Source organism: Barbus barbus (assembly GCF_936440315.1).
Source record: "Barbus barbus genome assembly, chromosome: 1".
Classification (NCBI taxonomy): domain Eukaryota; kingdom Metazoa; phylum Chordata; class Actinopteri; order Cypriniformes; family Cyprinidae; genus Barbus; species Barbus barbus.
This window is the reverse complement of record NC_136729.1, coordinates 37,519,021-37,542,161: the sequence shown is the minus strand read 5'-3', so window position 1 is coordinate 37,542,161 and position 23,141 is coordinate 37,519,021. Positions and strand designations below refer to the sequence as shown.

General features: G+C 41.5%; 1 protein-coding gene across 2 annotated transcripts in view; it reads left to right on the top strand.

Annotated features, from left to right (window-relative positions):
* Window positions 1–20,486, top strand: part of LOC306880335 (very-long-chain (3R)-3-hydroxyacyl-CoA dehydratase 1-like) — a 43,018-nt gene extending 22,532 nt beyond the window's left edge. Inside the window, exons 4-6 of one of the 2 annotated variants that reach the window (XM_079433815.1) lie at window positions 1,049–1,309; window positions 1,634–1,774; window positions 1,880–2,292. In XM_079433815.1, coding sequence (XP_079289941.1) covers window positions 1,049–1,309; window positions 1,634–1,774; window positions 1,880–1,926 — 449 coding nt within the window. In that variant the 3' untranslated portion in view covers window positions 1,927–2,292. Of the gene's footprint in view, window positions 1–1,048; window positions 1,310–1,633; window positions 1,775–1,879; window positions 2,293–12,738; window positions 12,918–19,105 lie in introns of those variants that run through there. The other variant, XM_079433814.1, reaches the window with a different exon arrangement.
* Window positions 20,487–23,141: the final 2,655 nt, after the last annotated feature.

The window sequence follows — 23,141 nt, the reverse complement described above, 5'->3', positions numbered from 1 at the left end:
CGTCTCCATGCATGGTAATTTGCATATGAACTGGATTGGACGTTGATATACAAACTATTAAAAATTCTTAGAACACTTATATGTTGCATAGGTATCAACATATAATATACACTCTCAATTAGATCATCTGACGAATTGTTAAAGACCAAACATAGTATAAGTGAGTTAATATTAACTGTGTTCTATCATAAGCATGCATAAAACAGGATACAATACACAAGAACATATACAAGAACAGTAATAATATACACAATGACCTAAAGATATGCGTGTTCATTCAAAGAAAGGTTTTTCAATTAATTAGAGAAGAGTCCATTTTTAGGGCCTAATGTCTCTTTCCTAAGGGGACATGAAAGTGAGTGTTGCTGTGCCCGCATTCCTTTGAGCAATAAAACTAGTGTTATCAGATCGGTTGCCATGGAACTGGGGGCCTGAATTCATTGACAGACAGACTTGCACCCAGTATTGGGTGGGGGGTCTGTGACTATTTGTTAATCTAATAACTAATTGATTTGTTAAATCAAATGCAAAATTGTGTGTCTGATTGGTCCAAATGCTACAGCACTGTACAGTGTATAATCTTTATTTAATTTTTTTGCTCAGGTGCCCGAAATGTCTGCCCAATAAGCCCGTTTCGCACCGGGGGAACCTTTTCATAGTTCCTAGATCTATTTGCGAAAGGACCCGGATGCTCGCACGTTTGCATTGCAGGAACTAGGAAGGATTTTAGTTCTAGGAACTCCTTTTACGGGAATTAAATTAGCTCCTACTTCAGAATAGGGTCTAAACCTGCGCTATAGGAACTACCAGTGTACGTTGATTGGCCGAACTCATGTGTGAAAATGCCGGCACCCGACATTTTTAAAAAGCCGTATAAACACACAACAGTTTATTATTCACGGAGCAGTTTGCAGTAGGCTACAAGATGGAAAACAGCGATAAATGGACTGACGCCGAAGTTCAAGCACTTCTAAAGATTTATGCTACTGAGGAAATTCAACGTGATTTTGAAAGATAAACAAGAATTTGTGCCTGTATTTCTGCCCAGCTAGCGGCATTGGGCATCCTTTACCCAGCAAAGCAGTGCCGCGAAAAAATCAAGAAACTAAAGCAGGACTACAAAAATTAAAGACTACAACAACCAGAGTGGATTGGACCGAAAAACTAACAAATGGTACCTGCTTCTTTATGGTATCCTTGGCCACAGACCGGCTTGTGTTGGTAATGCGGAGACCAAAGATTCTGCTGTGGGGCTTGAGGAGACACAACACGGCGAGCTCAACTTTACCGACCGAAGCCATCGCTGAAGGTTAGTGGTTCATGTATAATTAACAGTTAGATTCATATAATTAAGACTTGAAAGAGCACAAATAGTAGTTTTCTGCACTATACGAGGGGGCACTATTTAGTGTGCTATTAGCTATGCTATTTAGTGTTACTTTCTAATAAGTGAACCCATATCACATTACTTGCAAAGCAAATGTTAAAGCCCTTTATACCAGCTGGAAATTCATTATGTACCAACAAGGTGCAGAGCTTATTCTTTTGAGCAATTACATTAACCTGTGTATGATTTTTTTTTAAAAAACCTTTGATTTCTGATTCAAACACGTTTTTTGTTTCTTTTTGGAAGAGATCGCACCAGAGTCCTCTTTGGTGGCTGAGGCAAATATCACTGCAGATGTCGATATATTGGACCTCTCTGCTACTCCATGCATCCCTAGTTGTCCCACTTCGTCCAGCCGCCCTAGATGTCCTTCACCTGTCCGACTAGGTAATGAAATTGAATTCATGTTGAAGTGTATGTATAAGTATATTATATGTTGAAGTATATTCACAGAATGTATAACAATGTACTAAGAGTCTTCTCTTCTGCCAGGAAAGAGAAAAAGGGGTGACATGAGTATCCTGACTCTTGTAAAATAAATGATGGAACTAGAGGAGGAGGACTGCAGACAAAGCCACGTACAAATGCAAAGCTTTGTTGATATGCTGAAGGAACAGGCCCAGAGAGAGGTGGAAGAGCATGAGCGGCTGCGGGCTAGGCGCCAACCAGCTGCTTTCATGGAGGGCCTTCTGATCACCATAAACAGACTTGTAGCAGGGACACAAAGCCTGCGTCACCCTGATGTGGACTGAACCAACCTAAACTCTTTTTCTTTTGCTCTTTGCACATTGTTTTGCATCTGCACTTTCACGTTTAAGTCTGTGCGAGTAGAGACAAAGACATTGTTTTATTCCAGAAGATGTGTATTTTACATTTTCTTTCTTAAATAAAGTATCTTAAATACAAGTTTGTTATACGGTTTATTTATTTATATAACATAACAGTGAGAACTGCAGCCTACGCAAAAAATTATTGGTTATCACGACAAAGCATCCAATTACTTGTGTTAGTGGGGACAGGCAATCAAGTAACATCTTAAGAGGAACAAATTATAAACAAAAGTTATCAGACCAAATAGTTATGAAAGAAGTCATGAAAGAACAACAGAAAGGCCAAAATATGTTGCAAAACTTATTGTCGTCATCGTGAAAAGACTACTGTTAAAATATATCTAGTAACAAAACAAAAAAAAAAGTTTAATGTTTATTTGTATTTGGTTGGGATGCTGCATCAAGGCAGCATGCACTCTAACCCCTTCAGTCTCTGCAACAGGTTCCTGTTGTTGCACATCTGGCTGGGGGAAAGGGACAGGAACACCCCACTCCTCTCTAAACTCAAATTCAAATTCAAATTTTATTTGTCACATACATGTACATACATAGTACGACATGTAGTGAAATGTATTGTACGACTGTCCAACAAATTGTCCAACAAAATTAAGAAAAACCTCAAGTTTACAAAAATACAAATAGAAAAAGTACAGTAAACATGTATATAGAAATAAACTAGCAATAAAATAAAATAAAAATAGATATGAGAATAAAAATAGATATGAAGAATAAAAATAGAAACTCCTTGCCATGGATCTCACAGAGGTTGTGAAGTACTCCGCAGGTGAGCAGCATGGACTTGACCCGTTCCAGGTTGCAGTCATTGCATTTCAACAAACATCTCCACCTTCCTTTCAGTCAGCCAAATGCATTTCCAACCACAACTCTTGCTTGTTCTGTGGTTAAATACCTCTTGCTGTTGTGTCAGGACACCACTGTCAAAAAGGTGAGCCTTCATGAGCCTGCTTGTCAGTGGATACGCTGCATTGCCAAGGATGTAATGGCCAACTTCTTGTCCACTGACATTCCTAAGTTGCTGTGAGAGATACTTTCCTCTTTCAGCCAGCTCCCATATTGCAGACAGACGCAGAACCCTGGTATCATGCAAACTGCTGAGTAGCCCAGTAAAAACATTCCAGAATAAAAGTTTTCCATCAACAACTGCCTGCAAAACAATGGAATACCACCACGCTAATCATGTCTCTGCTTGTCTCTCCGTTTCTGCCACGGGATTAACATCCCGTGGTAGCTAGGAATTACAGAACTTCAGTCTGGATCCAACCATTACATGATCTGAGATGACCGAACACCTGAGATGGAGGATCAGCGCCGGGAGATGACGTGTGTGTCCCTGATAATAGGCGGAGGCCAGGCACCTGGATGGGTGCCGGAGACGGATCCCCATTGGGGACCCCGCCACTTAGACGGCCATCGGAAAAGACCACTGGAACCAGCTGAGCCCATTCAATCTGACTTGCTGCAGTTTGGAACTGAACTGCTGGGTTGTTTGGCCAGAGGAGAATTGGCCCCCCGACTGAGCCTGGTTTCTCCCAGGGTTTTTTCTCCATTCTGTCACCGATGGAGTTTTGGTTCCTTGCCGCTGTCGCCTCTGGCTTGCTTAGTTGGGGACGCTTCATTTCCAGCGATATTGTCGACCTGATTGCAAAGACACTATTTAAACTTATTGACACATTATTTTCCTTTTTTGATATTGTGCAGTGCTTTGTCACAATTTGCATTGTAAAAAGCGCTATATAAATAAAGGTGGCTTGACTTGACTTGACTTTCGATTGAAATATTCTGTGTGGTATTCCTGGGAAGCCAGAATCGGGATGTGGGAGCCATCAATAGCCCGCACACATTGGGGTAACCCCCATCTTTGCTTGAAGTAAAGGGACAGTTCTTTCAGGTTTTCTGCATTTGGCATCTGAATGACTTCAGGCAACCGGATGGTTTCTACAGAGGAGCAGAAGTCTTTAACACAGGCAGTTGAAATGCCAACTCTGAACAGATTCTGAACACTTCTGTACTCCGCGTTAGTTGCAAGTTTCCACACCACAACAGCAACTTAACAATGGTATTTGCAAATGTCTTGACTCCACAGTCAACAGAGCAATTTTGTCTTTACTGTTCCAATACTTATATATATATATATATATATATATATATATATATATATATATATATATATATATATATATATATATATATATATATATATATACATACACACACAGTATCTCACAGAAGTGAGTACACCCCTCACATTTTTGTAAATATTTTATATATTTTCATGTGACAACACTGAAGAAATGACACTTTGCTACAATGTAAAGTAGTGAGCGTACAGCTTGTATAACAGTGTAAATTTGCTGTCCCCTCAAAATAACTCAACACACAGCCATTAACGTCTAAACCGCTGGCCACAAAAGTGAGTACACCCCCAAGTGAAAATGTCCCCACAATTGCTCAATAGGGTTTAGGTCTGGAGACATGCTTGGCCAGTTTATCACCTTAACCTCCGCTTCTTTAGCAAGGCAGTGGTCATTTTGGAGGTGTGTTTAGGGTCGTTATCATGTTGGAATACTGCCCTGCGGCCCAGTCTCTGCTTCAGTATGTCACAGTACATGTTGGCATTCATGGTTCCCTCAATGAACTGTAGCTCCCCAGTGCTGGCAGCACTCAAGCAGCCCCAGACCATGACACTCCCACCACTATGCTTGACTGTAGGCAAGATACACTTGTCTTTGTACTCCTCACCTGGTTGCCGCCACACAATCTTGACACCATCTGAACCAGATAAGTTTATATCGTTTGACCTGGCTCTGAGGTGAAGTTGGAGAGCACGTTTGAAACATCTCCCATTTGATGTGATCGTAAAGATGATTTACCATATTGCGCTGCTTTAGAGAAGAGAAAGAGTTGTTGCCATGCCGTCAAAACTAGGGGTGTACGAAAAAAAATCTTTTCATATATGAATTGCGATTCTGTCTTCTAACAATTCTAATGGATTCAAAAGTTTCAAAATCAATGGTCTAAAGCAGCTGTTATTAATCCTGTTCCTCGTGTCCCCCTGCACTGTATGGAATGCCAAAGCTGCCAAATTAGAAATAAATTAAAGTCATCGAGGGTCCGGAGGGCCTAGGCGGAGCCAGCGGCTCTGGCGACTGAGGCGGAGGCAGGGATCCGGAATGCCGTGGCGGAGCCGGAGTGACGGAGGACGGAGATGGAGCTGAAGGGAAGGAGGAGCCTGACAGAGCCGGAGGGGCGGAGTGACAAGGGAGCCCGGTGGCGCTGGTGGGAGGACGGACCACGGTGGAGACGAGGTAGCTATGAGCCAAGGTGGAGCCGATTGGGCTGAGGAACTGACTGGTTTGAGAGGAGGCAGGAGAGGGAGGCTGGGAGGGAACACAGGAGGATTTGAGCTGGGCGGAACCAGCAGAGACGCAGGAGATTCAGGACTGGACGGAACCAGCGGAGATGCAGGAGATTCAGGGCTGGACGGAACCAGCGGAGACACAGGAGATTCAGGGCGGGATAATACCTCCCCAAACCAGTCTATAAGATCCACTTCGAAGATGTCCTTAAGTTCCTCAAAATAGTTCCCAGACACCAGTTGCAGCTCACCCTCAATTGCGGGAGTGTGGGCGGGGCTTCCCTCCAAGCCCTCGATCACCACCAAAACTCCCTCGGGGACGGACGATGTTGCCGGCTCACGCACTTGGTCAGACGATGCTTGAGGCTCCGGCTCTGTAGCGATGATTGGCTCAGTCACGGTGGGCTCAGGCTCTCCGTCTGCAGTGGGATGACGGCTGGCTGGTCTCTGGTTTGGAAGTGGGACTGGAGATATCCTCTTCAGAGGGGCAGATGGTAACTGGAGATCCGTTGTTCTCCAGCACCCACTCCACGAAAGCGGCGAAATCCTCCTTGGGACCGTTCGCTGACAGGCGTGCCTTACACTGCTCGCTCAGGTTGGTGAGGTAGAATATGCAGAGCAAGCGGTCTGGGAAGTGCATAAGGCACGCCAGATCTAAAAAGTCCCTGGTGTGTTCCTCCAGCGAACAGTCCTGTTGCTCCATGCACAGGAGTTGGACTGCAGGCATGTCCATACAGGGAGAGGGATGAGAGAAATAAACACAAACAAAAGAAAAACGCAGCTAATAATTACTCGAATGAGGGTCTGCTATTCTGTTAGGGGTCTGGTGTGTATAAAACAAAGCGCACGACGAAGGAGTCAAAATCAAAGAGTTTCTTTTAATAATCCAATGACTGAGGAGGGCACAACCAAACGTAAATCCAAAATAATAGCAGACAAAGGAGCATGGGAGAACACAGGCTTTAAATACTGAAGGTAATAGTGGGGAAACAGAAACAGGTGAGGAGCTAATTAACTAATCAGGGCAACTAAGGAAAACTAGGTCAACGGAAGACATGGCAAAACACAACTAAAACAAATCAATATGTAACAATAGGGGCATTCGCTATAAACATAATTTATTTTCAACCTTAAGCATATACGACTTTCTGGTGAAAGTGAAACTAACAGCCTGTGTGAAATGTGCTAGGCTGTTCTGTACTTGTCCCTCTCATTCTGCACCAGTACAAATATGTGCGCGCGTTGCGTGTTTTGCTTGCTTCATGAGTGATTCTGCATTATATGAGTGGCTTTGGAATATAAATCACAGCACGTTTCAGATGAAAAAAACGCAACTTTTATTTCTGAAAATATCACATTTAGGAAGTTTATAACGAGTGGTTACCTGCATTATTACAGCAAAACGCGTGATTACAGATCTAAGCTGCTGCAAAGGAGCAGCTCTAATGCTATTAAATTAAAGATGATGTACCATAGAGCAAAAAAAATGAACATTGAAAGTAACAAAAACATGTAAAATACATTTTAATGGGCATAATTAAGTGTGAAAATAATATACAGTCAAACCAAATAACATTCAGAAACCAGATGTAATTTTTTTTTTACATGTGGGTGCAGGACACTATAGTTCAAGTAAGTGAGGACAGCAAAATAAAGTAAACTGTGACATATTATAACCAAATGAACCTTGTTGACAGCATGCCCAGGAGACTACAGGCTGTCATTAAGACTAAGGGTTGCCCGATGAAGCATTGAGAGTTGTGCAAATATTGTCATACTAGCAGCTGTCTGAACAATTTTTCGTTGATTGTAATATATTATATACCTTTCTATCAAAGTTATCTGACATTATCAAGCTAAATTTTTTCTGACAGTTTAACTCAACTCTGAGTTCTTGTCATATTTTATTCCCATTTTCTAAACTATAGCGAATAAACTGTGGTAATGTGAGAAATGTTGAAGGTGTCTGAATAAATTTTGGTTTGACTATGTATTTGATGAATTAAGTTAGCCAACTAACATTATGCATACTCTTTTGGTTTCTGTACCCAATATTTAAAAATGTACAAATGCAATGAAAATATCAGTATCGGTACTCGGTACCGGCAAGTACCCAAAATAAATGTATCGTATCGGGCGAATACTGGAAAAAGTAGTATCGTTGCATCCCTACCCTACGGACAAAGAAATGTGAAAATAAATAAGTGGAAATGAAATGTATAAATAAAAATAAATGTGGAAAAAAACAAAAACATAAGGAAATAAAATAAATATTTTTTTTTACTTTGTACATTTATTTATATATTTCTAATTACGGCAGCTTTGGCATTCCATAGCACTGCACGCTCTGCTCTGCATCTCTCTCTCTTTTTCAGATCATTAGCTTGTCAGCTCTATCAATGAAATGTGTTCCAATTATACACTTTGTGTATAGACAGACAGATATTTTTCACATAGCTACAAGAAGCGTTAAACTTGGACGCACACAGGGTTGCCGTGGTAGCGAGCAAGACTTGCTGGCAAACACTCCTTACTGTTACAAAAATGCTACAACGCAATCATGTATTCTGCTTGAAACAGTATATTAGGAGCTAACATAAGCAATAGCATTTAAAAATAACAGCATATCTAAAAGTATGAGACAACAACAACAAAAAAACATACCATTCTGAAATGTTCTGTAAGACCCGTGCTTGCACAGGTTCGGGGCGATCCTCTTCAATAATATTCTCTAGGTCTCAATCGGGCTGAAATTGATAAGCAATATTGAATTACAATACAACTGGAGCGCATTCTGAGGTGAGGGCCGTGACGTTTCTGCACCTGCGCTAGGTGCTTTACCAAATCGCAACACACTGGGCCATCTAACCAATCTGAGCCCATTTCTGAGGGAGGGGCTACATAAAACCAGGAAATCATCAGAGCGTCCATTGGAGATGGGACAGAGTGGTGTAGAATAAGAAGTTTTATTTATATAGCGCCTTTCCATTGCTCAAGGTCACTTTACATAGTGCTATACAAAACATTTACAAACCTAAAAAGACAATACAACACATAAGGCCAAATAAAGCCACATTATCCAAAATGCAAATTAAAGAGATACGTTTTTAGCGGAGTCTTGAAGGTATACAAAGAAGATAACTTACGAAGTGTAAGGGGTAGTGAATAGGTAAATTACGTGAAATGTTTTTTTTTTTTTTTAAACTAAGCATTAACACATTAGACTGCCACAATCAATCCTAGGGGGGGAAAAAAGTCAACCACCCCTTTAATTATTTTACCAATATAAGAGGGATCATAAAAATGCATGTTAATGTTTATTTAGTACTGACCTGAATAAGATATTTCACATAAAATGTTTACGTATAGTACAAAAGAAAAAAGTTAAATTTATAAAAATGACCCTGTTCAAAAGTTTACAGTGCATTGGCTCTGGACTCTGAGGACTCCCGGACTGGAGCGCAATCTGGAGTGGACCCATGGAATGGAACATTCTCTGTGACAACCAGTGCTGAGGCCCTTGAGAAACCAGCTGCTCTGGCCGAAATCAGTGGTCGGTCCACCAAAATAGAGATCAGCCCCAGATGTCTTTTAAATTCCTGTGTCTTCAAGTGCAACGTTCACGATGACCGGTGTGACGAGTCGGCTGCCTCGCCCCTGTCCATCATCACCACCCCGTCCCATATTCGCCGCCCTTCACCAGGCTCCCGACAGGAGTGGGTGTGTGAGAGAGGAGGGGCGCTGAAACAGCCAGGGCTGGCGGCATGTGATGAGGCGCACCTGACGTGAATATAGCCTCATCACCGCCGCCGTTAAATGCCAAACGCGCCTCTCCTCGGGAGACCGGTCTCTTCCCCGTGCATGCACGCTGGTGTCCTCGTGGGTCCAGGAAGGGAGCGTCGAGGAGGACTGCCGCACCCGTTAGGCGGCTGACGGGCCAGGAGCGCCGGGATTTCCGGAGATGGACGAAGCCGCGCAAGAGACGCCGCCGCCACTCGCTCCCGGCCCCGAGAGGGGAGCGTGTGCGGCCACCGGACTCCGCCCCTTCCCTGGACCACTCCGCCCCTTCCCTGGACCACTCCACTCCCCCAGCACGACGAGGACACCAGATCCCTGTTTATTTATTTTTTTATTTTTTTTTATTTTTATTTTTTTTTTATTAAACAAAATATTAAAATAAAGTGTTCAAAGGGGGAAAAGTGTCCAAAATAAACAGGGATCTGGTGTCCTCGTCGTGCTGCGGGGCTAGTGAAGGAGGGCAGTGTTCAGAAGGGAGTGGTCCAGGGAAGGGGCGGAGTCTGGTGGCCGCACGCGCTCCCCTCTCGGGGCCGGGAGCGAGTGGCGGCGGCGTCTCTTGCGCGGCTTCGTCCATCTCCGGAAATCCCGGCGCTCCTGGCCCGTCAGCCGCCTAACGGGTGCGGCAGTCCTCCTCGACGCTCCCTTCCTGGACCCACGAGGACACCAGCGTGCATGCACGGGGAAGAGACCGGTCTCCCGAGGAGAGGCGCGTTCGGCATTTAACGGCGGCGGTGATGAGGCTCTATTCACGTCAGGTGTGCCTCATCACACGCCGCCAGCCCTGGCTGTTTCAGCGCCCCTCCTCTCTCACACACCCACTCCTGTCGGGAGCCTGGTGAAGGGCGGCGAATATGGGACGGGGTGGTGATGATGGACAGGGGCGAGGCAGCCGACTCGTCACACCGGGAACACAGGAGTGGCATCCATGACGTGGCAGCCATCTTGCAAAGGGGCTTTGGAACAGCTTCCTCTGGAGTGGGCTCTGGATTGAATGGAGGGGAGTTAGCGGCCCTCTTCCTTCTCAACCTTCGCTTCTCAGTAGGAGTCAGAAGGCCAGGGCTGATCCCTGCAGAAGGGTTCTGATTGACCTTGTGTGACTGCGATGGTGGAGCTGATGAAGCTCCAGAACCTGGGACCTGACGAAGTCCCAAAAGTCCAGGTTGCCAAGTCCCTCCATCTCCTACTGGGACAGAGGATCAGCCTCATTATGATGCAGCCCAACCGACAAAGTCCTGAACCACTGGGCGAAGCCTCCTACCTCCATCCCCTGCTGGCACAGAGCCATCAGCGTCCGATGTTGTGCCATCTGCTCCTTCATAGTGGCTGGGGGATGAATCTTAAAGCCCATTTTCAAAACCGGAGTCCGGACTTTGGGAGGCACTGGTATAGACGAAAAAGTGTGCAGGCGACTGTCTAGGTGGAAATGGTTGCTACCTCAGTTGTCCTACAGGGGAAGAGTATTGGGGCCAGTTTTACTAAACAGTGCCGATGGTGAAAATTTCTGCGGGTGATTTACTAACAATGAGCAAATTAAAGAACACAGACGCAACATCTCATATACATATTGACCAATGCAATATACCAAGCACAATTAGCGTATTCACAAATAAAGAATAAAGAAATAAAGAAGCCACAGTACATTGGAAAAATGAAGGCTTGCAAGACGTTTCGATAGACCTGGTATTGTGTGACTCCTAGCAGTGTTGGGTGTAACGCGTTACTAAGTAACGCGTTACTGTAATTAAATTACTTATCCACTGAAAAAGTAAAGTAAGGGATTACTGTTCATTTTTAGGTAATTTTATTACAGTTACTTATAAAGTACTTGCGTTACATACAGTAAATAATTTCAACAGTTCTAAAAGCAATATTGAATTTGAAATCTATTTACCGTCTAAAGATATTGAATGCAGCGGCTTTAACCCTCCGCGTGCGGGTGCGTTCACTTTCAGATTTTCCTGATTCACAGAGAAACCTTAAATACTCAAATCAGGGCCGGCACCAAGAGGGGGCATTCGCGGGCAGAGTTACGGTGCCCCCCACTTTCCATCCTCTCCCCTTCTTGCTGAACGTGATCGAACGCGAAAGCGAAAGTGAAACCGGTAAAACAACGCACATAAGAAAGCGATTGCACGCTTTAGCGAGCGTCAGAAACTGCACGCAATCACAGATTGCACGCTTCCCATCCCACCCCGAATTCAAATGCCCCTCTGATGGAGGTGCCCTGGCGCCGGCTCTGACTCAGATACATATAAGACTAAAATCAATAGAATCTAAAAATCTTGAAGTGTCTACTTGACACTTGAACGAATTCAAATTAAAAACTAATGTTTCTGATTATGCAATCCGTATGAAACTAAAGCAAGGTACAGTCTTTCCCGTGTCTGAGCTCATTATATGCAGTCACCTGCGCGCATATGCCCTCACCTAGATAGCATCAAGTGGATGAGGGAAGTTTATTATGATGGAGCCCCTCGATTTTGAGTAAGGGAGCAAGTTTACTTCATATGTGCACTTCAGGCAGCTCCATATACCACAATGCAACATGAATATGACATCACCACAGATTGTGTTTAATTTACCTCCACCTCAAACAACTCAATGATATATTATTTTATCATGTTTAAAACACCCACAACATACTTATATACATACAAAATGCTGCATCAAGCAAATTTGTAAGGGAAAAATATGTAAATGATAAATTAACTCATAACAGATTCCAAGTGATAATGGGCTTAGGACTTGCCAATTCAGCCCATTGCAAATGTTTTGTCAATATCACATTGCAGTTTTATACTTGGCAATATTTAAAAAAAATATCTTTATTTTTGGAAATTCATACAGTTTGTTGGTGGAGTTGCATAACCAGTGGGGATATCTTTTAACCCCACCAGCAATGAAAAATAATTCAGAACAGGGATATGTAGCAGGCATGTGTAGACTGGAGGGTGGGAAATCCCTGAACAATGAGACATGTATGTCTCATTTACCTGTTTTCTAATTCCTGGATAAATAGTTGTGAATCTTTTAGCAGTGGAAAATTATTTAGTGCTTTAGTAATTACTTTATACTGTCTACTCTGCAAAAAAAGAGGTATGACCAAAACTAAGTTGCTCTAATTCACAATTTAACCTGCATACTATACCTCTTCAACCTGATTATACTGTAATTATCCACGTGATTATTATGTAATATCTTGTGAAGTAATGCGTGATAACTAAAGTTCGCCTAGTGCTACATCATAATTGTTGGTGCATGTATTTTATAATGTGTGATGTCTCATGTCAAGTTGAGCCTCATTTATTTCCCTTCTTTGTCTTTTTATTTTCTTCTGTCTTCCTCAGGTATAACATGTTTATTGTCATGTATCCCTTGGGAGTAATTGGAGAACTGCTGACCATACATGCCTCCTTATCGTATGTGCGGAGATCTGGCATGTATTCCCTGAGGCTCCCCAACAAATACAATGTGTCCTTTGACTATTACTACTTCTTGATCATCGTCATGCTGTCCTACATCCCGTGTAAGAACTGAACTCACAATAAAACATCTACTTGCATGCTACTATTTCCTCATTGGGGTTGCCACGTTTCTGTCACAAGATGAGCCGAATCAGTTTTTATCTTGTTAACCCTGCTACTGTTGGAAGGAATAAATTGACCATGACTGACTGCTAATAGAGTGGTGTAAGTATAAAATGAACACACTGACATCCCAAACTGTCTTGTCTAGTTAGTTATTAGAAATTTTCAATAATAAACATAACTGCTATAAAATTTGTGTGCACCACTCTGTAGCTCATGTCGACATTGTCTATCGGTGTGCGTCCTGCTTCTCACAGCACAGATTGTGAAAGCTTTAGACTGCTTCAAGTAAATTATCTGGAATGAACCATGATTTTTGCTGAAGATCTGAACATCTTAGGTAAAAAAATGTGATATAGGGAAAGCTGTGTTAACATTTAAGTTAGTCAAAGCCACACTGCTCAAAACACGAGTTTTTGTTCAGTGCTGAGTTGTGCAAGCTCGCGATTCCTCTCATTATAACCAATAAAGAGTAGAGACGATGTAAATAATTCACAGCTGAGCCACTGCACATCTCCAAGCAAGCACAGTGTTTCATTTATGAATGATTATGTGCAATTTTTTACAAGTCTTGCTTCGTTCCTGAATAAATCAGCTTGAACGAACTGATTGAATGATTCATTGACAAAGACAGTGACTTTTGAGACATTTTTGATTCATTTTTAAAGTATCATTTTAGTTATTTATATAATTTGTTATTTGTGACCCTGGACAGCAAAACCAGTCTTAAGTAGCATGGGTATATTCATAACAATAGCAAAAATACTGTACATTGTATGGGTCAAAATTATCGATTTTTCCTTTATGCCAAAAATCATTAGGATATTAAAGGTGCCATTGAATGCATTGATACAATATTTTAAATTGTTCTCTGATATCTACATAGAAGGTATGTGGCTTAGGTAAAGGTAAAATCTCCAGAAACGGTTGTACATGTGCATTTACAACCCTAGGATTTCTCCCTAGAATGATATGGTCTCTTATTGGCTTATTTGGAAGGGTCATGAATAATAATGTTGAGCTCTGCTCTGATTGGCTGTTTCACAGTGCGGCTCAATGTTGAGCTCTGCTGTGATTGGATGTTTCACAGTGCAGCTCATTTCAGTAGCTCACAGAGCAGGAAGGAAACACAGGGAGGAAAATATATATTTAAATATTTATATATTTAAATCGCAGTTATATCGTCGGGTAATTACACTTTATATAATATGCGGGCATCTGGGAGCTGCTATTAATATGCGAGGCACTGAAACTTCTTTCAAATGCACGATCACTTTTTACTTTCACTTTCGCTTCCGAGATTTGCGATCGCACGAACTCTGTTTATACTATGGAGCGGCAGTACTTACCACACATTTTACTAGATCAGATGCTTGTTGGTGGTGCTCAGGATCTATAAATCATTTGCCATCATCCTCCGTCATCTCTCCTTTCTCTGTTTATGTGTTAAGTGAAATCTTATGTATTGTAATGTAACAGGCTACCGCTAGCATGGAGCTAACCATGTCCCTTTAGTGGCTCGCGTTATTTTAGTAGAACACGTTATTTCCTTTCCGTGCCTTTCTGAATACAGACACCAACCCAACCCATCCCTGCACTTCACATCCCCTGCACAGCCTGGAACATAACATTTATTTGATCTGCCATTTTCGCTGTTGTCCTTGCTTGTTTCTTCACAACACCTGCAGAACTTCTGATGATTCGGCAGTATAAAATGTGCAGGGCATGACTTTTAATTCGGCCTCTGAGCTAGTGGCTGCTATGGGAGCTAGAGGCCACTGAAAAGAAAAATGAGTCATTAGAAATGAGAGGAAAAGCTCGAGATGTGTGGGCCTGAGTTGCAAGCGGAGGCAGCCTCACGCGTCCTTCAGCTATTGTAGGCCACGGGACGGGAGTGGGATTTATGACATCCTGAAAAGCCTGTGCATTCTGCATAGCTAGCGGAGGCAGCCTCACGTTAGCGTCTGCTATGGGAGCTGGAGGCCACTGAAAAGGAAAAGGATTAGAAGTAACATGAGGAAAAGATTGAGATGTGAGGGCATGTGTTGCAAGTATAAGCAGCTTTGTGCTCGTTTCAGCTGCTGTAGCTGTAGGCCGCAGAGGCTTGTGATATTCGGAGGAAAAAATGCTGGAGAGCCTGTGCAGCCTGCGCAGCTAGTGGAGGCAGACTCACGCTAGCATGTGCTATGGGAGCAGGAGACCACTGACAAGGAAGAGGTGATAAAATCATGAAAATACATGCTTTTCCTCTTAACCACACAAAAAGAAGAAAGTATTGAAAGCAGCACATCGGCTGGTAGAGACTTGAAGAAGGGTGCCTAGCAGTATGCACAACACATGCAAATTGGGTTGCAAGTTGCATTTGTTCAATAATATTAATAGTTTCTTTATGATAAACCTTAGTTGTTAGTTTGCACCTATAATTGTTAATTATTTAGGTACACCGTTTATTTTTTCAAAAATCAATCTTTTCATCTTATCTGTCTATCTGAGTAATGTGTAATTACTTGTGTGGGACGATGATGGTGACGAGCGAGGCGAGTTCAGGGCTTTGCTCGATCTATTGGCCGCCTTGACTGCTGGAGTGGATTTAGGAGTGAGGTTGGCTAATTTGCAGTGTAACGAATGTATTGCACAGATCCGCTTTGTTTACCCTCCGCGAGAATGGTTCTTCGGAAAAAATCAGCGTTTGCTTCAGGCTTAAATACTGTCCACTTCCGACTGGAGGATATATTGGCATGGCCGAATGATACAAGGATGTCGGGGAAGAAATTGGAAGTCTCGCCGGTGGAGGCGAGGTTAAGCCTCGGCGTTGTGGAGAGCGTGTGGCTGGTCGAGCAGAGCGCCGCCTGCCATGTAGCCTGGTGCTCGGCGGCGGAGACTGGTGGAAAAGGAAGGAGCCTAGGGCTGGCAGATTGCGACGGAGGATAAGAAAAAAACCCCAGTCCAGGTCTCGTCATTGTCTAAAAAAAGATGTGTCTGTGATATAATAGTCAAAGGAGCAAAACTGAATGCTGGAAAACTGTCATAGAACAGAGGTGAGTTGGTTGTATACTGTGTATATATATATATATATATATATATATATATATATATATATATATATATATATATATATATATATACACCTTGTTAAGGTGATTAGCTGACGAGCTCCACCTGGGCCAGACTGATTATCTGATCATGCTCCTCCCGAACCTTGTTAATAAAACATAATTTACAAAACAATTTATAATTAATTTTTTATTCACGAGATTTACATGAGGAGGAAACAATGGTGTTTGAGGCTCACGGTATGTCATTTCCATGTACAGAACTCTTATTATTCAACTATGCCAAGGTAAGTTTACAGTTTTCCATTCTATGGCACCTTTAAGTAAAGATCATGTTCCATGAAGATATTTTGTAAATTTCCTACCATAAATATATCAAAACTTAATTTTTGATTAGTAATATGCACTGCTAAAGACTTCATTTTGTCAGGGTTCTGTCACTTCGGTCAAGTTTATTCATGGTTTTGTGATCGAGCCCTGACACTCCCTTCTTGTCTTTGCTCTCTCTCGTCTGCGTGCCTGGTTTCATGTTGTGGCGTGGTGTTCGGATCCTGGCATTTCCTGTCGGCTCCAGGTTTGTTCTTGTTTTAGGAGTGTGCGGTCTCGAGGTCTCGCTCAGGCCGTGCGCTCCTCTGTGAGTGTGTGTGTGTTTTGTTCAGCATGCGGTTCAGTTTCTGCCTTTTTGCTTTTTCGTTGTGTTGTTGCATGCAGCTCGTTCTACGGCTGCATGCTTTCTCTTGTTTTGTCTTGTTCAATGTTGCACACAGCTTGTGTTTTTTTTCACTGGCTGCGTGCTTTCATGTTTGTCATGTTTTGTGAACACGCAGCTTATGAGTCTCCTCATTAGCTGCATGTTCGTGTCCTGTTTTGCACATGGCTAGTGATTTTGTTTTGCTGGCCATGTGCTTGTGTTTTTGTTTTGTGTGAGCACATGGCTTGTCTTGTTTGGATCTATGTGCCATGTGCTCTCATGTCAATTGTCTTGATCCCACCCACTTTGTTTCCTGATTATTGGTTAATTTACCCCACCTGTGTTTTCTCGTTACCCTCCTCATTTGCTCCCTTTATAATCTCCTTGTGTTTGCAGTCCTGTGCCAGTTCGTCATCGATGTTATCCTGTTCGAAGTCCTGTCCAGCCTTGCCTTGCCTTGCCAAGCCTTGTCCTGCCTTGCCAGTCTGTTTTCCCCTACGGGGTAGTTTTTGTTATTTATTTCATTTTTTTGTATTAATAAAGCCCTTTTTGCCTCCTGCAACTGAGTCCTCGTTCTATCCCTTCACCCACACCTGACAGAATGAACTGGCCAAATATGAGGACCCAGCGGAGGAAGGGCTTGCGCCGTCCGCCACCCTCCTCTCTCTCCAGCCCCCTCTACCAACGCATCCTCCAATTCAAGGCCCTGAGCTCCCTCCGTCAGTGGGGGACAGATGTCAGTAGGTTTGCCCTGGAGTTCGGTGGTGCAACAGAGGGGTTGGGGTTCAATGATGCGGCCCTCAAGGACCTCTTCAATAGTGACCTTGATGAGCCCCTCAACTGGTGGAGGATGAGGGGGCTGGACCACCTGACATTTGGAGGATTTGTGGAGTTCCTGGCACGTTCCCCGGCTAAGGAGGCTGGTGTGCCTCAGGTGGTGGCCGATGAAGCTGCAACTCCCCCAACGGCGGCTGACGAAGCTGCAGTGCCCCCAGTGGTGGCTGATGGTGCTGCAGTGCCCCACTCTCTGAGACGGAGGAGGAGGAGGAGGAACAGGAGGAAGGCTTCTTCCAACCTTCAAGGCCTGGAGGCTATTCCAGAGCCCTCTGCTGGCCATGAGGCTGTCTCTGAGCCTCCCAAGCTCCTTGCCCTATCGGCGCCGCCCAAGCTCCTTGCCCTGATACCGGCACCGTCCAAACTCCTTGCCCTGCCGGCTCCGCTCAAGCTCCTCGCCCCAGCTCATGCTCCTTGCCATGATGCCAGCGCCACCCAAGCTCCTTGCCCTATCGGCTCCGCTCAAGCTCCTTGCTCTGTCGGCTCCACCCAAGCTCAAGCTCCTTGCCCTGCCGGCTCCACTCAAGCTCAATTGAGTCCTCGCTCTATCCATTCACTCACACCTGACACATTTAGACAGCCGAAGTCGATTTTCTCAATATTTGGATTTTTTTTGCACCCTCAGATTCTAGGTTTTCAAATAGGTTTTCAATCTCAGCCAAATATTGTCCTATCCTAATAAACTATACATCACTGGAAAGCTTATTTATTCAGCTATTTATCTTAAGATTTATGTATAAATCTTAATTTTTAAAAATTGACCCTTATGACTGGTTTTGTTGTCAAGGGTCACATTTGTACATTCAATGCTTTATATTTAAAACATTAATTTCATTACTGTAGTGCAAAGATTAATTTTGTTGATATTGATTTAATTTGATTGGTCATAATTTGCCAATCAAATTAAATCAATATCAACAAAATCCTAATTGTGCTTTATTATTCCAAATTGAATGTGTTGTTATAATTAAAAAAGAAAACAAATGAAAAGTTTATAAATATAATTACAAAGGTTGCCTTTGAGCTTGATACCTACAAAGCATATTGTATAGAGCAAACATGAAATAAGTTTAATGTTGTTGTAGATTATAAAGATTTTTAGAATTAATTAAATCTGAAAGGTCATCTAAAAGTTACCCCAATTTAGAGTCCTATGAACCTTGTTTTAAGTGACCTGAAAATAAATTATATACTGTACAGAAAGCGAGCATTCCCTATCACTTTAAAGTGGCCAGTGACCAACGTAGTTGGTTTCACACACACACACACACACACACAAAACTCCTATTATAATCAAAGAAACTTTCTGCACTGCAAAATACATTTTCTCTGGATTTTTTGCCCCAAGCCCAGATTAATTTTCAACCCTGATGATGTAAATTCCTATGTAATTTTTTTCTGTCATTATTGCTTTTTGCAATAGTTTAATTTTAGTGTATAATAACTTGTGGGATGGTGTTAAAGCTTTGGAAATTGAGGCTGATGAAACTCTGATTACAATTGTATGATAAAGATATTTTACTTAATTTTTTGTCTTTTTCTCTTTTAGTGTTTCCTCAGCTGTACTTCCACATGCTACGTCAGAGGAGGAGGGTACTTCATGGAGAAATCGTAGTAGAGAAAGATGAGTAGAAAGACAACACTAAAAAAAAAAAAAAACAACAGAAAAAAAAAAACAGGAAGCCATCAGTTATTTAAGAAAAGTTTCTGCATCAGTTTATGGTCAAAATAAGAAGCTGAAAACATTCAATACAAATCAATTCTACAATTATTAGTTGCAGTATATGTTCTTAGTAGAACGTTTCTTAAGGTTCACTACCCTTTCCAGCCGTCTTTTTTTTCAAAGGGTTGGAATGATTACAATAATCAAAGGAGATATGAACCAATGGACACCCCAGTGTTATAGGAAATCATAGGTCTGCACACCATAACAATTTTCACACCAAGTGGAGATACCCCATCTGTTTTGAAAAAGAGTCATCGACTGGGATCTGGCTTTACAAACAACTATACCTAGGGTGATTTGGACTAAATTGTGATTTGTGTAATTACAGAGATACTATGGTAAACCATTCTGCAAATTCTAGGTCTTCACTTTTTTTTTCTCTCATTTATATTCTTTGACTGATTGGGGATTAAGTGATTTATATTACTATATTTTACCTTCTCCATCTGAATGGCTAAGATCATGTTACAATTGACAGCAAAATTGCAAACTAGCTATGGAGACATGTAACTACGTGAAACGTGATAAAGCAACAAGTGATAATATATATTTTTTGTCCAAACCAGCTGAGACTGTGAAAAGCAACAGAAAAGTTTGACCATTGATCAGTTTCTAGTTTTGGGATGTCAATCTGGGTATCCCCACCCACCGTGACGTCTCATTAGTTCAAAATCCCACTCCTCCTACATAATACACATCAAATATGGATGTGACTTTGTCCCAACATGAAGAAGTTTCACAGAAGTTTGGACAGAAAATTGCTTGTAACTTTCTTTGTTGGGATATATTTTTTACATTTCAGTATGCACTATGAATATATTTGTTGCTTCAGTGTTTACAATCCAAACTAGAGAAACAATAATCTTAGACTGGTTAGATATTTGTTGCCTTAACCTTAACTATCAGACCTACTGTGTTGTAGAATACATGTATATATAATTTTTTTTTTTTTTGTAAGAAACTTGTTCACATGCTCTGTTTTTGAGTAGATTATCTCTCTACGGTGCTACAATATTTAATTCTTCCGTGCAGCTGAGTAGAGAAAAGGACAGAATTTGGAGTGAGAAGTGGAGGAATTGATATCATTAAATAGAATTTTGAAGTCTTCAAACCAACGTTTTCATGTTATGTAATTTAATACCTGGAAACTGAACTGAATGAATAAAGATCTTGTGAAAAAAAAATGAATGTAAGAAAGAAAGTGAAAGAAACAAATAAAAAAAATTGACTGTATGAACTTGGGCATTGTTCTCATTGATAAATGTTTAGACTGTAAGCACTCTCAAAGAATAGAGTTTTTTTTTTTTTTTTTGTTAAGCTCATAATATTGAAAGCATATATTAAATGAATAAAAATGTCAGGCATTGAAAATAAATGTTATTATTCCGAAAAGGAAATTTGTCTTGGACTCAAAGAGCATTTACAATAACAATGTGTTGAATCCAAAAACAATAAATACAACAATGCATAATAATAAATAGTCCCTATACCTGCACTTCGTTCGTAAACGTTCATTTGTTGTGTAACATTTGATTTTTATTTACATTTAGTTATTTAGCAGACGCTTTTGTCCAAAGCGACTTAAAAATGAGAACAATAGAAGCAATCAAAACCAACAAAAGAGCAACAATATTCAAGAGCTTTAACAAGTCTTGGTTAGCAGTACACGTAGCAAGTGTTTTTTTGTGTGTTTTTTTTTAAACGATTGTATCCGCACACTGGTAATCCATATTCCAGAGGGCAACAATTCATACTCTGTGTGCAATATGTGCAATGGGTCATCTAAAATAGTATGTACTTCCCTAAGAACTTACTCTTCATATAATGACTCACTGGACTGATGTTCTCTTTTTTCTCATGGTCTTTGCTGCAAGTTTAGACTTTGTTTGAACTGTAGGGTTTTCAAACCATTCCGTAATGCAATATCTAATTATGCTCTCTGTAATTGCCCAATAAAATAAAACAAGTTTCTGTTCCACTTCATAAATCCTAAGTTTACACAGGAAAAAAAAGTATGCTGCCCACAGGAACAAATGGGAACAAACTGAGTCCCCCAGTTAAGTGTATTAGCCATGTGAATACAGGTACTTGTAGGAACACACCTGCTTGATTGACATTTCATAAATGAAAGCAGAGGGAACATAATTCAAAAAGGATAAAGGGTCCTGAAAAAAAATGTCACACTTGTACTGTTCTCTGTACATTGGAAATGAATGGGAAGCTAATTTCATTTAGTGGAAACGGTTGGTACTGCGCCCAAACAAAATCTTACTGAAAGCTAATATTTGAGATATGAGGTTGAGTTTGGAACACATCTTGTTTAGACATGGCTTTGATTTACACACAGTTTACACTTTTTTTCCATTTCAGTAATGTGTCTTCTTTAAAAAAAGACCCAACTTTTAAATTGGAAATTACATTTCAGGTTAATTCTCAAAATGTGGTTAACAGGTAATAAATTAATCATAACTACTCTATAAACATAACGTAATACCATAAAATCCCTAAAAATGCAAAATATAAAAAATATTTTAACAAGATTTTAACAATAAGCAGAAACACCATCAGGGCCTGAGGACTTTTTGGCACATAGTCGACTGGAGGATGAACAGACTTTCTGTGGGTTAACAACGAGCCTATAAGATGTGTCCTCTATTACAATGGATTCCAAAATGGAGTCGCCTAACCTCGACCAGCGATGTGGCTGTTTTTAGGCTCGTCCCCAAATAAAGTTAATATATTGAGGAATTCCATGTTAAGAATCTTACACATTTGATTACTAATGTCGTCTAGCAAATCTGCCACAAAAAGGGATTGTACAAATTCTCCGGTTAAGAAAAGAATGAAAGAAATATATAAGCATATCAACTGAGGAAATCGAAGATGCCATCCTGAGAGCTGTTAAACAGGCCCTGACAAAGCAACAATAACACTTGGATAAGGCAGCTCAGGCATCAGTCAACGGGGCTGTGGACAACTTGGTAATACCACAACTAACAGATTTTAAATGTCAAGTCAAGCAGGCAAATTAATCTGTCAGTGGTCTCGCACGCGATGTTGAAAACTTGGGTAAATTCTTCCAAAAAGTGAACTCTCGATTACCTCCAAGCCACTGTACGAGCTCAAAATCAAGATATTAGCGACCAAGATCGACAGATTGTATCACTCTCCGCAAAACTAACCAAGACAGGAACCGCCATTCGAATTTGAGGTTAGTGGGCTTACCAGAATCCGAAGAGAGATCGGACCTGATTGGGTTTCTCAAGAAGTTTTTACCATTGTGGATACCCTCCCTAACTGGTTGTGAGATCAAAATTGAGAGAGCACAGTGCCTTTACAACAGGAGGGAAACTGAATCCTTGTGTTCTCGTACTTTGATTTTCAAGTTTTGGATTACGCTTATCGTCAGGCAATTCTGAAAGGTGCGAGGGAGGCTTACCATGTAAGACACAATGAACGGACCCTGTCCTTCTATGCGGATTTCAGTAAAAAGATGGTGAGGAAGTGGATGGAATTCAGCCAAGTTCGAAAGAAGATTATCGCCCTTGGTCTCAGGCCATTCCTCATTTACCCAGCTGAGCTCAAATTGATACACCGAGGTCAATCTTTCATCTTTAAAACACCACAAGAAGCAGAGAAATTCTGGAGAATGAGGAAGTTAGGTTAATTGCATTGTCATCTAAAAGATTCACAGCTCGTGATTGTTTATTTTCTTTTTTCGGTAACACTTTAGAATAGGGAACACTTATTCACTATTGATAAATTGATAAATATGAGCAAAGGCAGCTGTGAAAATAAATCTGCATTGACTCTATCTCTGAAGTATACATTTTTTAGCACACCAGGGTGACTAGGAGCA